This window comes from Camelina sativa, chromosome 3 (genome assembly GCF_030686135.1).
Source record: "Camelina sativa cultivar CO46 ecotype springtype chromosome 3, ASM3068613v1".
NCBI lineage: Eukaryota > Viridiplantae > Streptophyta > Magnoliopsida > Brassicales > Brassicaceae > Camelina > Camelina sativa.
This window is the reverse complement of record NC_141882.1, coordinates 27,930,565-27,946,069: the sequence shown is the minus strand read 5'-3', so window position 1 is coordinate 27,946,069 and position 15,505 is coordinate 27,930,565. Positions and strand designations below refer to the sequence as shown.

At 40.7% G+C, this 15,505-nt stretch overlaps 1 protein-coding gene and 1 non-coding gene across 3 annotated transcripts; one reads left to right on the top strand and one right to left on the bottom strand.

Annotated features, from left to right (window-relative positions):
- Positions 1 to 1,136: 1,136 nt before the first annotated feature.
- LOC104778015 (serine/threonine-protein kinase BSK11-like) lies at positions 1,137 to 4,131 on the bottom strand. Of its 2 annotated transcripts, none has more exons than XM_010502367.2 (7): positions 3,459 to 4,131; positions 3,249 to 3,384; positions 3,033 to 3,166; positions 2,708 to 2,813; positions 2,202 to 2,287; positions 1,651 to 2,112; positions 1,137 to 1,565 (listed from the first exon to the last, which is right to left on the bottom strand). In XM_010502367.2, the coding sequence occupies exons 1-7, from the start codon at positions 3,819 to 3,821 to the stop codon at positions 1,326 to 1,328; spliced, it is 1,527 nt and encodes a 508-aa protein (XP_010500669.2). In that variant the 5' UTR covers positions 3,822 to 4,131; the 3' UTR covers positions 1,137 to 1,325. The 2 variants fall into 2 exon arrangements, with proteins under 2 accessions (XP_010500669.2, XP_087352438.1); XM_087496312.1 differs by having other exon boundaries at positions 2,202 to 2,272; positions 3,459 to 3,983.
- Positions 2,862 to 2,945, top strand: TRNAL-CAA (transfer RNA leucine (anticodon CAA)). Its single transcript has one exon. It is a non-coding gene; the product is annotated as a tRNA-Leu (tRNA).
- Positions 4,132 to 15,505: the final 11,374 nt, after the last annotated feature.

The window sequence follows — 15,505 nt, the reverse complement described above, 5'->3', positions numbered from 1 at the left end:
TTCATGTTTTTTTTTTATGCTACCTGTCCTGCAAATTAAAAGAAATAATAATAACACCGTGAGAAATTTGTTAATCCCAAAAATCTTAGTTATTATGCATAAGAAACTTTGTTAACACTTGAAACTCAAAGATTGCGTAGTATGCATTACGAAATTGAGAAACCAAACAAAATTCAAAGAGAAATTTTCTATAGTTGCTTCGATTAGACAACAAACAAATTGTGTTCGAGACTTGTTCAAGAACAATGATAACAAAAGGTTAATAAAAACAAAGAAGAAATTTTTACCAAGAAAAACAAATCTTGTTGAAATTATTTTATTTGGTGAAAAATATGTCATCTATTTGCTTATATAGGGGGGTGTATTTACAATCCTTTTTCTTTTAGGATTAACAAACTTCTTTTTAATATAATAAGATTACAATTATCTTATGCATCATTTTACCAAGTTTGAAACTGTGATTTTTGATTGTTAAAATTGACACGTGACACGATCTGATGAGTTACTAACTTGGATATTTAATCGTTAAAACTGACACGTGTCACGATCTGGTGTGTTTTTAACTTTGATCTCTGACCGTTAAAACTAATACGAAAAACAAATCTGGTTGAAATTATTTTATTTAGTGAAAAGTATGTCATCATCTATTTGCTTATATAGAGGGGTGTATTTACAATCATTTTTCTTTTAGGATTAACAAACTTCTTTTTAATATAATAAGATTACAATTATCTTATTCATAGTTTTACCAAGTTTGAAAACTGTGATTTTTTATCGTTAAAATTGACACGTGTCACGATCTAATGAGTTACTATCTTTGATATGTGTTTTATGATTGTTAAAATTGACACGTGACACGATCTGATGAGTTACTAATTTGGATATTTAATCGTTAAAACTGACATGTGTCACGATCTGGTGAGTTTTTAACTTTGATCTCTTATCGTTAAAACTAACACGTGTCACGATCTGGTGAGTTACTAATTTTGAAGTATGTTAAAACCAAGCTTTATATAATAAGATATGACACAAATGACAAATTTTATTTCGTATTTTTCCATAGTTTTCGTAAGGTTACATATTTTACACTTGCAATGTATCTTCTTTTTTTTTTTTTTGCTGGTTGAGGACTAAGCTGAGTTGTATGTTTCTTTATTCGGTAAATCCAATGTTGTCATGCTTACAATACAATTAGGCTGTATACTATTATAGTATGTTAGTGTTCATAAAGTCTCCGGTTCACTTTACAGCATAGATCTTTTTTTCTTTTCTTGGTTAATCCAACGGGTATTTATATACTTGTAGTGTAATGCAATGTGGTCACCTTATGAACACCTCTTTTCTTCCAAGATCGAGGCTTCTTTTAGCATGCTAGCTGAATCTTCGACCATATTCAGCTTTGCGAGAGCTACGGCCTGGAGGTAAACTGCAGTGGGCCAGTCGGAATAGACGCATTGTGCTTGCATCGCATCTCGAAGTGCTGCATCTGGCTGGTCGCAAAAGAGATAGCACATGCTCCTTCGTGCATAAACAGTGGGAGAGATCATGATTCCTGTTTCTATGAACTGCATCATAATCAAGAATTTATTTAGACAAAGTCAGTAAAATTCAGGTGGTGAGTATATATTAATGTTTTTTTTTTGTTCTTGCCTGAGTATATTTTTCAATAGCAGATTCGAAAGATTTGTTCCGAAAAGCTGAATCGCCTTGTTGTCTAGTGTTCCACACATCTTTTATTTGTTGAGCCCATTGCTGGAAAGAGAGCTCACAAGTAACCTCGTCCTCTTTGTATTCCATTGCTTCAAGAATCTGATGAAGAGCTGCAAGGTCCATATGGTGACATGCATCGTAAATTAGAGAATTTGAGCGTTCCGTTTCATGGTTTTCATGTTTCGAAATTCCAAGCATAGCATAGGACGGAACATCTCGTTTCTGTTGAAGTGTAGCGAGAACTGAGATGATATCTATAATTTCTGGTCTATCCTTGGGGTTATTGTGGAGGCATTTGGAAGCCAAATCAAACACGGCGGCAGCGTCTTCCTCTGGATAGTTTCCTTCTAAATGTGAATCCATCAATACAAGTAAGTTTTGCTTTTGAATTGTATCAACTGCCTGAACAAATGGAGAGCAATAGAAGATGTCATTATGGAAACAGAACCAAACTAATTTGCTAGGTTTATAGATGAACCTGTGTCACTCACATGACTCGGAGGGATGTGTTTTCCACTAAGAAGATCCAAAAGAAACGTCCCAAAGCTGAAGACAACACTCTCTGGAATTAACGTACCTACCAATATATATATACATCATTTGCCACAAAAAGGTGCAAAACTCTTTCAATGAACCTGTTAAATGCTTTAATATTTGCATAAGATATACTCATGATCCATTTGCTAAGTGAATCAAATATATGAAGTGCATAATTCATCAACTTAGAAGACAAGTTATGGATAACAGTGTTTTTATCTTGTAATTTTACATATGTGTGTTTGTGTGTGAGTTCGTATATATAGGAGTATGTATGATTCAATTTCACATCATCCAATAGCAAATCATTCCTTTATTCTGTTCAAGCTCTCTCGAGAGCTCTTCTTCTTCTCCTTTTCTTCTTTTCATATTTTCATTATAGTTTGATTGATTATATATATGCTGTCTAGTAAGATTATATTAGGTTAATAAGAAGAGTAATCTAGAACAAAGATGGTACCACTTATAAGATATTCGGGCGGTGTATAAGCAAGATTCGTGCTGAAGTTTTTGCCATCTTTGCTATTTTTCATCCACCCATAACATGAAAGCCGAGGACTTCCGTTCTGCGTGACAACAACAAGAAAAGAAAGAAACTGTACTGTGAATAAAGTGTCAGGGTGGCCGAGTGGTCTAAGGCGCCAGACTCAAGTTCTGGTCCTCGTGAGAGGGCGTGGGTTCAAATCCCACTTCTGACAATTCGATTACTTTTTGTGGAAATTTTGAAAACAAAAAAAAAGAACCCGACAAGTATTGAAATCATAAAATATATGCAATGGCGTTACCTCATCAAAGAGAACTCGACAAGTATTGAAATCATGGTACAATTTGTGTCCACTCTGTCTACAATATTCTAAACCTTCAGCTACGTAAAGTGCAACTCTCAATCGCATGGCCCACTCCATGGTTTGTTTCTCCCCTGTAATACGAGCAAAAGGAAAAAAAAAACTCAAGTACTTGTGGACCAAGTAAAGAGCCCTAACCACAAGAAGGTGTCATACAATGAAACAGATGTTTGTTGAGGGTGTCGTTGGGCATATACTCCGATACAAGCAACCTTTCATCTCCGTCACAACAATAACCTATCAAATTCACCAGTCTAACGTGCCTCAGTTTCCCGATAGCCCGAGCTTCTGCCTGCATAGAAGAGCAATTGGTTCAACCAATTCGAATCAAGAATTCGAGATCGGAGAAAACATTCAAACACATACTTCGAATTGTTTGGGATCAGGCCATGTTGATTTGGAGAACTTTTTAACGGCAATAAGACGTACGTCTTTGTCGTTTTGAATGCAGCCTCGGTAAACAACGTTTGCTTCTTGATCAGAACCAACTGATACGACTGCGTTTTGGTTGAAATCGTTTGTGGCGTTACGAAGATCCGTCGCGGAGAACTCGGAGAAGTCGGGCACGTCGGAAAAATGCCATCCCCTGCCTTCGTTAATGTTAGGAGGATGACGGTGGCGATTACTACGCTTGGTTCCTTTTCCATGACGGCCGGAGATATCATTAGAGGTAAGTCTCTTGTCATGCAAGGACGATGGTTTCAAGAAAGATGATTGACAGCAACCCATGATCAGAGGGGCGACTCAAGTCGGCATCAACATTAACGTTCTTCTTGTTTTTTTTTTCTTTTCTCTGGCGACGCTTTGACGTCACCGTCGTCGCCGAGAGGGAGAGAGAGAAAAGATTGGTCACTTTGGCATCTCCTCTTCTTTCGGGTTTCGCAACCTCTCAAAAATTTTCTACGTTTGCATGCAAATGAATCGTTTGGTTTCAACAATATAAGGGTAGTTTTGTCATTCCATCTAACTGAATATTTCAATTTTCACAAATTTCTAGCGCGATATTTTAGGATTAAGTTTGTTTCAAAAAAAAGAACACGACTCAATTAGATCATTATCCAACGTTTTTATAATTCTGTTAGGTTTTTTTTTGGCCTCCTCCTACGAACATATATCTCTACTACTAATAAAGACATCAAAATTTCAAAAATATATATAAGATTAATCTATCTTTTAGGAATAAAGACATCAAAAATTTGGTTATAACATGGCAGTTGTCAAAATTTTACTTTTGTTACCGACCACTACAATATATTTTAACACCCAAGATCCACACAAAAAAAAAAAAAAAAAAAACAGCTGCTTTTCACAGAGATATGTCTAATTAAGCCTCAACCACACAAACTAAATTTATGTTTACATGGGAGTAAGTCTTACATTTCTCATCGGAGCCATCTAAAATCTCCATAGCCTGTTAAATTCATAATTTGACATAAAAGACCAATCCCGAAACACTGATGAGATGATTCGAGTTGCTCTACTTTTCTTGAACTCTCTTCACCGATAAGCTAGCATCCAAATTGCATCAATTATTTTTGTATCCAATTGCGGATAAGAAAATGCTTATTAGATTTGTGGAAGCAGCATACATTCTAGAAAAATCTCGACAGTATTGTTTTCTTAAGTTTTTTTTGTTTTTCTTTTGCTCATAGTGCCGGAAAAGTTATCTTCGAAAGAACTTAAAGCGAAAAAACTTTGATTACTAAGGGAGGGAGTTGTGCTCTAACGAATATTGACTCATAATTCAGCTTGGCTGACAATAAATAATAATGGACGTAGTTTTTTCTTTTATTTTTCTTTCAATCGATGGACATATAAGGATATGAAAAAAATGTATTATGTTTATTGTTTAGTTTTGTTACTGATCAGTGTACTTTTAAAACTATATGTTATTAGTTATCATTAAGTAAACTATGTGGTATCAAATATTTACAAACTTTGTAAGAAAAATATCACATGGTATTTGGTATTTAAATAATTAATAGGTAGATGTTTTAGGAAACCATTACACCCCACTATGAAAAAGGTAAACATCAAACTCCAGAGTATATATGTATGATCTTTAAGTATATTATAAGATATATCTATACATATGAATATATATATCTTCTAGAGACGATTGAAAAAACTTTACACTGACGCATATGGTTTATTATTAGATGATGAGGATCACATCATGTAAAACTTAAGTACTAACTTATGAAATTTTAAGAATGCCTTGGGACACAAGAAAAATTTAGAATCACAAAAAAAAAAGTAGAGATAAAATATTCAAACAAAAGGCAGATTCCATTTGTTATTTTTTTAATTAGAAACATAACAATGTCTCAGTTATTTACATAAGATAATTTGAAGGAAAAATACCAAATACCAATAGTGAAAGGTTTCCACGTAACCAATCCAGTTATTATTTTTATTTACATAAAAGTGATCAGTTTCAAGAAAAAAATTAACGTTAACTTATCACTTATCAGTATGGTTTTTCTGCGTATACGACCAATTGGCTGATCAAGTATTTCATTTCCAAGGAGAGCCTTTCCATTCTTCGTTTCGCAGCGTCTCGCCTACCATTTGCATGTGCAATAGCCACTTCATCTGGTGGACCTTGTTGTGGATAGGCAGCTGGGTGAGGTCTTTAATTTCATTTTCCTTCTCACACCTCATTGTACACTCCTTCCTCATTGCACATTGGACATTGCACAAGATTTCAAAAAAGGAACAAAAAAAAGTGTGAAACAATAAATTTGTGACAAACAAAAAGTTCTATGCATAGGAAGATCCCCATCTAAACATCTGAATCACTTATGAAAATGTCATTTTCATGTTTTTTTCTTCTAAATTACCGTTTTGGTTTAAATGTTATAGATTTACCATTTTTCAGGTTATAACTATACAATATAACATATGTTTTACTTGTTATGTTTGAGTTTAGTCGATTATATTTATTCTTACACTTAAGCATGCTTTATAAAATATGTATTTTAGCAAAACAAAATAAAAAATTTGTAAAATTTTAAACGTTTAAATGGTAAATCTGTAAGAGTTGACTGAAAATAGCACATCCACAATATCTAAGTAAGAAAATAGCAAAATTCTTAATATAATCTCTAATTATAACTGAAAACAAGAAGCAACTCTATTTAAGACAAATTCCAATTTTCACATTTCTATTGGTAGGGTGACTGTGCTTTCATCTTATGGAATATTTGTTTGAAAAGTTTAATGGATTTGCTCTTTAAAAGAATTTAAATATTTTGTATAAACTTATATTGAACTTGCCATTTTTTTTTATAACAAAGTATTGAACTTCCAACTTTTCACATTTTGTAACATCTCGAACCCAGTTTAGGGTGGGTGTCGATCGACATCACTAAATTGGTGGTCGTTTGGTTTATTTCAAAATTGCTCGGTTTAACTTGGTCTGGGTTTGGAGAGAAAAAATCCTAAGTCTTTTAAAGGCTTGACAAGCCTCTTTTCTTTGTGGGAGTTGTGTTTGTCGCTTCTAGGAGAGAAAGAGAAAAAGAGAGAAAGGTTGTGAGTTTGATCCTAAGAGAAAAGAGAGAGCTTTGAGGAGGGTTAAGAGAAAAAGAAGGGAGATCCATTATCTATATGTGTTTTTGAAGAGTCAAGGAGGCTTTCTCATGGCTGTTATCAAAGGTAAGTTGTGTTGTTTAGAATTTAATCTACTAGGGAATCATTAGTTGTGAAGAATTAGGGTTTGTGGCGAAAAGGAGCTTGAAGGGAAGCTTTGGTCGTGGTTTTTGGGTTGGTGTCACTCGACACCATGGTGGTGTCAGTCGACACCAACCCTTACGTACGGACAGAGCGGACTGATCCAAGATGGCTACTTTGGGGAAACGTTTAGAGGATGAAACAGAGTTCAATTTGGCTGAAATTTGGTGGGGAGCTTCGTAATGCTATCAGATTTGTATCTAACAATGGATTTGTGGAATGAATGGTTAGTTTGTGAATTAACCGAAAGTTAACATGGACGTTTTCCATGGACGTGTGGTGGCAATGTTGGGGTGTCGAACGACACCAAGGTGGTGTTGGTCGACACCAATATGTTGTTGTGTGTTTGGGTCATAGGAGAACAACTGGGGTTAGGTTTGGATAAGGAGAGATCGACGAAAGTGATGTTGTGGGTGTCGGTGTCGATCGAGATCATGTGTGTTAGATCGCAAGTGGTGCGTTGACAGTGAATCGAACTATTCGTGGGGAAGTGTTGTCCGTGGCTGGACGAAATCAAATATTTCAGCTCACCTCTCTTGATACTTGGTCGCTAGGGTTGGTTGGTTGTGCGACTCAGTAACTAGATGTGGTTGGGTTTTGTGTATTTATGAGAGCTTTTTAATTCAATTTTTACGTCGGTTGTTTTGTTGGAATTATGGGGTTTCTATGAGATCGTTTCTCTTGAATCATGTGTGAGTATTGGGAATGCGGGTGTGGCCGTCTCACATTTCTACAGGTTGAATCCCATGCACTTTATTGTATAATGGATTTAACTAAAAGTACTGCAGCAAATAAATACTTTTATTGAAATGCTCTTGAATCAGTTATAAGAAAAAGACATTTTTTAGGGGAAACATGTCATAAAAATCCCCAACTTTCAAATTTGGGACGTTTTAATCACCAACTTTCAGGATGTCATTTTAATCACAAACTTTCTATTAGCATGACCATAAAATAGTTAAGTTTTGTTGACCATGCCGTTTTAGGCACAACGTTCATTAAATCCTTAACCCTAGAAAGAAAACCCCAAATTCTCTCTATAATACCAAAATTTCTTATGCAATCTCTCTGTTCTGATGAGTTCAAGTTCAAGTTTTGACACATCTGGTTGCGACGGTGAGTGTGGTGTGCCATCAATAGTGTAGAGATCATTTGGGGTTTTTTTTCTAGGGTTATGATTTGTGAAATTGGAATCAATTTGGGGATTTAGTTTCTTTAATTTGGCAAACGATGTTGTTTTTAGGCGTTAAAAACATTGTCGTTTATGCAAAAAGATAGCAGATAATGTATAATTTACTCTGTTTTTGAGATCTATAATTTACTCGGTTTATGACATTTTCCCCCATTTTTCAGTGGCATCTGTAGATTTTTTTCATTTTTCTAAAATATTTTTGAATTTGCCATTTTCTTATATCTAAACAATTTTATACATTATGTTTGGCTTGATTTGGTTCCATTATTTTCTCAGGGCATAGTACTTTATATTAATTATATGTATTTTATGAAAAAAAAAAATACTCAAATGCTTAGTTTTTGAAGTAACAAAAATGGCAATTCTAAAATATATTAAACAAAATGGCAGATCCAAAAAATGGTTAGCCAAAAATTGAATTTTGAACAAAATTTTAAAAGAAATGTAACTATTGATATGCTCTAATTTAATTTAAAAATATTTATAAATTTTTTTGTGAATTATGGAAGTTCCCTTCCCCAATGGTTGACCAAGTGTTAATTAATGTTTTTACACTATGAGGTATGAGGTTCGAGTTCTAGACAATATGATTTATAATAGTTATGCAGATTAATATAGGCAAGTTGAAAGATCACTTCATTGATGCAAAATTAGATCTGTTCGCCTTGATTCTAAGTATTGTCCATTAGAAGCATGATGAAGAAAGTCTATATATGAAACGACCTGATCCGTTTTTTTTTTAATAATATATAATAATAAAAATAATAATAATAAATAAACTACAACCACAAACACAACCAACAGCGGAATTCACAGATACCAATATCCAATAAATAATAACCAATAATGCAACATTAATTTCAAATCATAAACTAATAATCCAAAAAGCATAAACCAGAGAACCAACAATCCTAAACGACATTCTAGGACTCAACTCTAGCAACCTAACAGAAGCCAGACAACCAAGCGAACCACTAGAACATCCTCCTCTTCATTGCCTTGATTCCACGATCACATTTTGCCTTTACCTGCATCACAAACACAAATTGCAATGCATGAGTATTTTATAAACACTCAGTAAGGCAATCCTCCCATCTACTGGGCTATACACACAAGCAATAGAGACATCTCTAACCATCAATAAACAATCAACAATCAACAATAACAAACCAGGACTCAGCATCGACCGATACCGACATGCATCGACCGACACCAGTTGGAGGTTGCGTCGACCGACGCAAGATCTGCATCCACCGATGCAAGGCTAACTTGCATCGACCGATGCTTCCATTGCATCGACCAACGCATGCTCGACATAGCACGAAAACCCTAGATTTTACGCGTCGTCCTCGCATTTGCATCGACCGATGCAATGCCGAGCATCGTTTTCCCCCGAAGCTTCTTGCCGGATTTTGGTTCTTGTAACCACAAAACACAATCCCAAGCCACAAGAAAGCTTCAAATCGTCCCAAATACCAATCTAACAATCCTAACAACACAAAACACGCAAATTACAGAGATCTCTAGCTTAGATAAGCCATGGTCATGCACTTACCTTTGCCAAGAAGAATCTGAACCTCACACAAGCAAAACAACGCTCCTAGGAAGCTCCTACAACGATCCCAGCTATAGATCTCTACAAGAACAGCCTCAAATCTCCAGAAATCACCAAGAACACTTAGGGAACTTTTCTCTCTTTCGTTTTCTCTCAAAAACAGCTAAACTCGCCGAATGAGACAAAACACTCGAGTGAAGGGTTTTCCTAACCCAAAACGCAGCGTTTAACTTAAGTCAAAACGCAGAGAAATGAACCTGCATCGACAGATGCACCTCCTGCATCGACCGATGCAATCCCCAAACTGGGATTTTGGTTCACGGATGTTACAATTCTCCCCCACCAATTTAGTTTCGTCCTCGAATCTCGAACAACACTCAGCCAAGGACTCCCTTGCTACCGTCTCCACGGCCCGCACTCCTCCGACCGATCTACAGAAGGTCACCTCTAGGCGATAGACTCACGCTCTAGGCATTATTTGCTCTCAAGTTTTGGACTCTCCTTTTTACTCACAGGCCTAAACCTTGAGTTTTTATTGGCTCCTCATCAAACCGAAATCTGCATGCCATAATATTGGCTCCTCATCGGGCCTAAGCCCGCATGCCATAATGTATATAAGGGAGCCCAATACTCGTCTCTCGGGTTGCCACCCTACAGTGCGCCCCCGGATCGTCATCCGAAGTCGATATACCAGCCATACTCTCAAGCCACAAAGTCTTAGAATATGACGGTACTAGGAGGACCTAAGTCCCCCAAGAGTCGCGAGCAAATAATTCTGAACACGTCTGAGTCCTATCCCTATCCAGATTTCCTTCCCGTGGCTCGCGTAAGACAACACGATGCCCTACCAACCACATATCCCATCACAGGAATACCTCATGACCACACAAGGATCATCTCTCTGCCCAAAAAGGGTCGCTACCAAGGCCAAACAAATGTCCTAAACAGGACCGCCACCAAGGCCAAACAAATGTCCTAAAAAGGACCGCCACCAAGGCCAAAAAAATGTCCTAAAAAGGACCGCCACCAAGGCCACTCGTCCCGAAGGACCGTCACAAAGACCATCGGTCCCGAAGGACCGCCTCAACAGGCACTCTGGCTAAAAAGCCCGCCACAAATTCCACACTCTGGCTAAACAGCCCGCCATAAAGGCCATACAATGGCTAAACAGCCTGCCACAAAGGCTACACAACGGCTAAACAGCCCGCCACAAAGGCCACACAAAAACTCAAAAGACCGCCACACACGGCGCAACGACTCGAAAGTCCGCCACAAAGGCCACACAAGCCCTCACCATGGCTCTCCACCACTAAAATGGACAAATTCTAACTCATATAAAACTTTCCATTTTTAACACTTTCCACTTATAGAAACTTCCAAAACAGGAAACTTTCCTCAAACACACTGCCTCACGGAAACTTTGTACCCCAAACACCACCTCATCTTGTTACTTAGTCGCACAACCAACCACCCCAAGCGACAAAGTAAACAAGAGAGATGGGTTGGAATACTCCATTCCCGCTCCAGCCACAGACTACAGAGGAGACAAGGCTAGGCAAGCTCAAGTCGCGGCTTGCTTCTCATACTACTTCTTAAACCTTTCCTTCATCCTCGCCTCAGGCTCCCAAGTTTGCTCCTCAACACCATCACAGTCCCAAAGGACTCTCATCAGAGGAATCTTCTTCTTCCGAAGTTCCTTGATCCTCCTCCCGAGAACCCTCACTGGTCTCGCCTCTAAAGTCATGTTAGGCTGAAGATCCTCAGGAATCTTAGCCAACAACTGATCATCCTCATGGAGACACTTCCACAACATAGACACATGGAAAACCTTATGGAAAGCACGCATCACCTCAGGTAACTCCAGTATATATGCCACAGGTTCAACTCGCTCAATCACTCTGAACGGACCCATATACCTCGGACTCAACTTAGTCTCAGTCAATGACCTGTTCGGACCCCGCAACATGGCCATCTTGAGGAACACTCTATCTCCAACCTGAAACTCAAGCTCTCTCCTCCTCCTATCGGCATAACTCCTCTGCCGATCTTGAGCTTCCTTCATGTTCAGCTTGAGAACCCGCATCTTTTCTGAAGTCTCCTGAACAAAATCTGCCCCGTACATGCTCCTCTCCCCCACCTGAGTCCAGCATAACGGTGTACGACACGACCTCCCATACAAAGCCTCATAAGGAGCCATGCCAATACTCGCCTGGTAACTGTTGTTGTAAGCAAACTCTACCAAGCTCAAGTGATCTGCCCAATGGCCACCCCAATCCAGCACACACATCCTCAGCAAATCCTCCAACGTCTGGATCGTCCTCTCTGACTGTCCATCTGTATGGGGATGATAAGTTGTACTCATATGCACCTTAGTGCCCATCTCTGCCTGACATGCCCTCCAGAACACCGAAGTGAACTTGGAATCTCTATCAGACACTATACTCGCTGGCACCCCATGCAACCTGACTATCTCCTTCACATACTTCTTAGCCAAGACCGCTGCTCCATCAGTCTTCTTAATGACCAGAAAATGTGCTGACTTAGTCAACCGGTACACAATGACCCAAATCGCATCAAACGTCCTGGACACTGGCAAACCCACAACGAAGTCCATAGTAATCATATCCCACTTCCACTCTGGAATGGGAAGACTCTTCAGTAAACCACCAGGTACCCGATGCTCAGCCTTCACTAGCTGACACACATCGCACCTCGCAACCCAACTAGCCACGTCCTTCTTCATCCCGACCCAATGATAGTACCTCTTGAGATCTCGGTACATCTTAGTCGCTCCTAGATGAATAGAGAACATGCTAGCAAGAGCCTCTCTCAGAATCTCCTGCCTCAACTCCTCATCCTTGGGCACACAGATCCGCCCATGCACCAGAATAGTACCATTAGCCGAAACCTGATGCTCTGAGTCAACATCCTTTGAGGTATTCACCAGCCCCAAATCCGACTCCTAAGCCAACCGCACTCTGCTCAACAAATCTGCACTATCAGCTGCAACCAAACCCAACGGTTCCTGAGAAACTGCACACAAGCTCAACGCACTGATCTCTCCTACCAGAGAATCCACATCCTACTCCTGAGCCGAAGCCACTCGCTTCCGACTCAAGGCGTCTGCAACGAGGTTAGCCTTACCAGGATGGTAGGCTATCTCCAGATCATAATCCGCCACCAGCTCCATCCACCGCCTCTGCCTCAAGTTCAGCTCGGGCTGAGTGAATATGTACTTCAGGCTCTTATGATCTGTAAACACATGTACCTTTGCACCATAAAGATAAGATCTCCAAATCTTCAGGGCAAAAACTACAGCACCCATCTCCAAGTCATGAGCAGGATAGTTGTCCTCATGCTGCATCAACACACAACCCAAACCAACTCTGGATGCATCTGTATACACCACATTGGGTTCTCCCTGGTCAGGCAAAGGCAACATCGGAGTAGTAGTCAACATCTCCTTCAGGCTTGCAAAGCCCTCCTCGCACTCCTGTGACCAGACAAAAGGAACATCCTTCCCCATCAACTTAGTCATAGGATGTGCTCTGCTCGCAAACCCCTGCACAAATCTCATGTAGTAACCTGCCAAACCAAGGAAACTCCTGATCTCTATGGCATTCTGCGGTCTAGGTCAATCCCTGATAGCCTGAATCTTCTCCGGATCTACAGAAACTCCATCTGCAGACACAATATGACCCAGAAAACCCATCTCACGCTGCCAGAAACTACACTTGCTCAACTTAGCAAACAACTTCTGCTCACGCATCTTCTCCAGAACTGCCCTCAAGTGCACTGAATGCTCCTCAGGACTCTTAGAATAGACCTGCATGTCGTCGATGAAAATGATGACAGACACGTCCAGAAACTCCTGAAACACGCTGTTCATCAATCTCATAAACACAGCTGGTGCGTTCGTTAACTCGAAAGGCATCACCACAAACTCATAATGCCCATACCTCGTCCTGAAAGCAGTCTTCCTCACATCTGCCTCATCTATCGGGATCTGAAGACAACCCGACGCCAGATCTACCTTGGAGAACCAAGTAGCACCTCTCAACTGATCCAACAACTCATCGATCCTCGGAAGAGGGTACTTGTTCTTCATAGTGACACGGTTCAAACCCCTGTAATCGATACACAACCGGAAACTCCCATCCTTTTTCTTAACGAATAACACCGGCGCTCCCCACGGTGATACACTAGGACGGATGAATCCCTTGCTCAACAAATCCTCTAGGTGCTTCTTCAGCTCTGCCATCTCTGCTGGAGCCATCCTGTAAGGAGCCTTGGATAAGGTGTCGTCCCCGGTTCCAGTTCAATCGTAAAAGGATCAGACCGAGAAGGTGGTAATCCCTGCAATGAATGGAACACATCCTCAAACTCCTCCACAACCGGAATACCGCTAACCGTAGACTTCCCCACTGACTTTGGCATAGATATCGTAACCAAATAAGCCTCACGGCCCTTCTCGATCATCTTCCCTGCCTGAATGGCCGAGATCACGAGACTCCCCGAAGTCGGTCTAATCCCCTGATAAACCAACTTCCCTCCTGAACGCTCGAACTCCACTCTACCCCGGTGACAATCCAGATGAACCATATGCCGATGCAACCAGTCCATCCCCAAGATAACGTCATACAACTCCACAGGGCTGATAACCAAATCCGTTGGCCAAGACTCTCCCGCAATCTGAATATCGATACCCCTCGCCCTACTAATGACCCTCAGAAACTTGCCTCCAGCAACTCTGACAACTCCTGTACGCTCTCCGGAATCTCCCATGATACCCGCACTCTCTACACACTCCGGGGTAATGAAGCTATGAGAAGCTCCAGAATCAAACATAACATGGGACTTAAACCCTCCCACCAACAAGGTCCCTACACAAACCTCATGTGTTGAGAACCTAACACTTTATCACAGGAAAACATAAAATCTGCACTTACTAAGAATTCACAAGGACAAAGTACCAGAAATTATACTTGTGATCGCTCCGGCAATGGTCCCACCAGTCCCAACAGTCGTGTACACTCGTGGTGCCTGCTCAATCCGTGCCACAGGCTGCCCTCCCAGCTGCACCTGCTGCAACGCCGCCATCGCTACCGGCTGTAACTTGGGAAAATAGGGCCTGATGTGCCCCGGCTCCCTGCAATGATAACATACATGATCTGCTGTCGTTTGAGCACTCCTCTTGGGACAGCATGCAACCTTGTGAGCCTTGCCTCCACACCCGAAGCAAGTCAGACCACCCGGCCTCTGCGTAGCCTCCCATCTCCTCTTGGTTCCCTGCGCAGGCTTGCCGCCCTTGCTAGAACCTCCCTGATGTTGTGCCTTGCTAGGCTGGACTGCTGGGCTAGCCGCCACTGATTGTGCTCGGATATCCTCCTCAATCCCTGTTGCAGTCTCAACCAGCTACGCACGCGTAGCATAACTCCGCCCTCTACAGTGAACCCTCAAGTCGTCACGTAGGGCCCTCAAAAACCTCCTAATCTGAGCCTCCTCAGACTCCATATCCCGACCCCCATACCTCAGAAGTCGGCAGAACTCCAAGTCAAGCTCCCGCACTGACCGAGTCCCCTGAGCTAGCTGAAGGAACTGCACCTCCAACCTATCCAGTGCCTCTCTAGGAAAATACTTGCGGTTGAACTCCAAGACGAAGTCAGTCCAAGTCATCTCCCTCTGCACTCTCCTGGCTGCCACAGTACTCCACCACAACTGTGCATCATCAGTCAAATGATGGACCCCAATGTCCACCCAAAACTCCTCAGGACATCTCATAGTATGGAAGTTGCGTTCCACACTTGTCCTCCACGCCTCCGCAGCGGTAGGAATACGACCCATCTCTGTCAGCATGCTGATATAACGAGAATGGACCCCCACATCCGCACCCACTGGCTGCCACTCCTCCGCCACCACTGGTGGCACTACCCG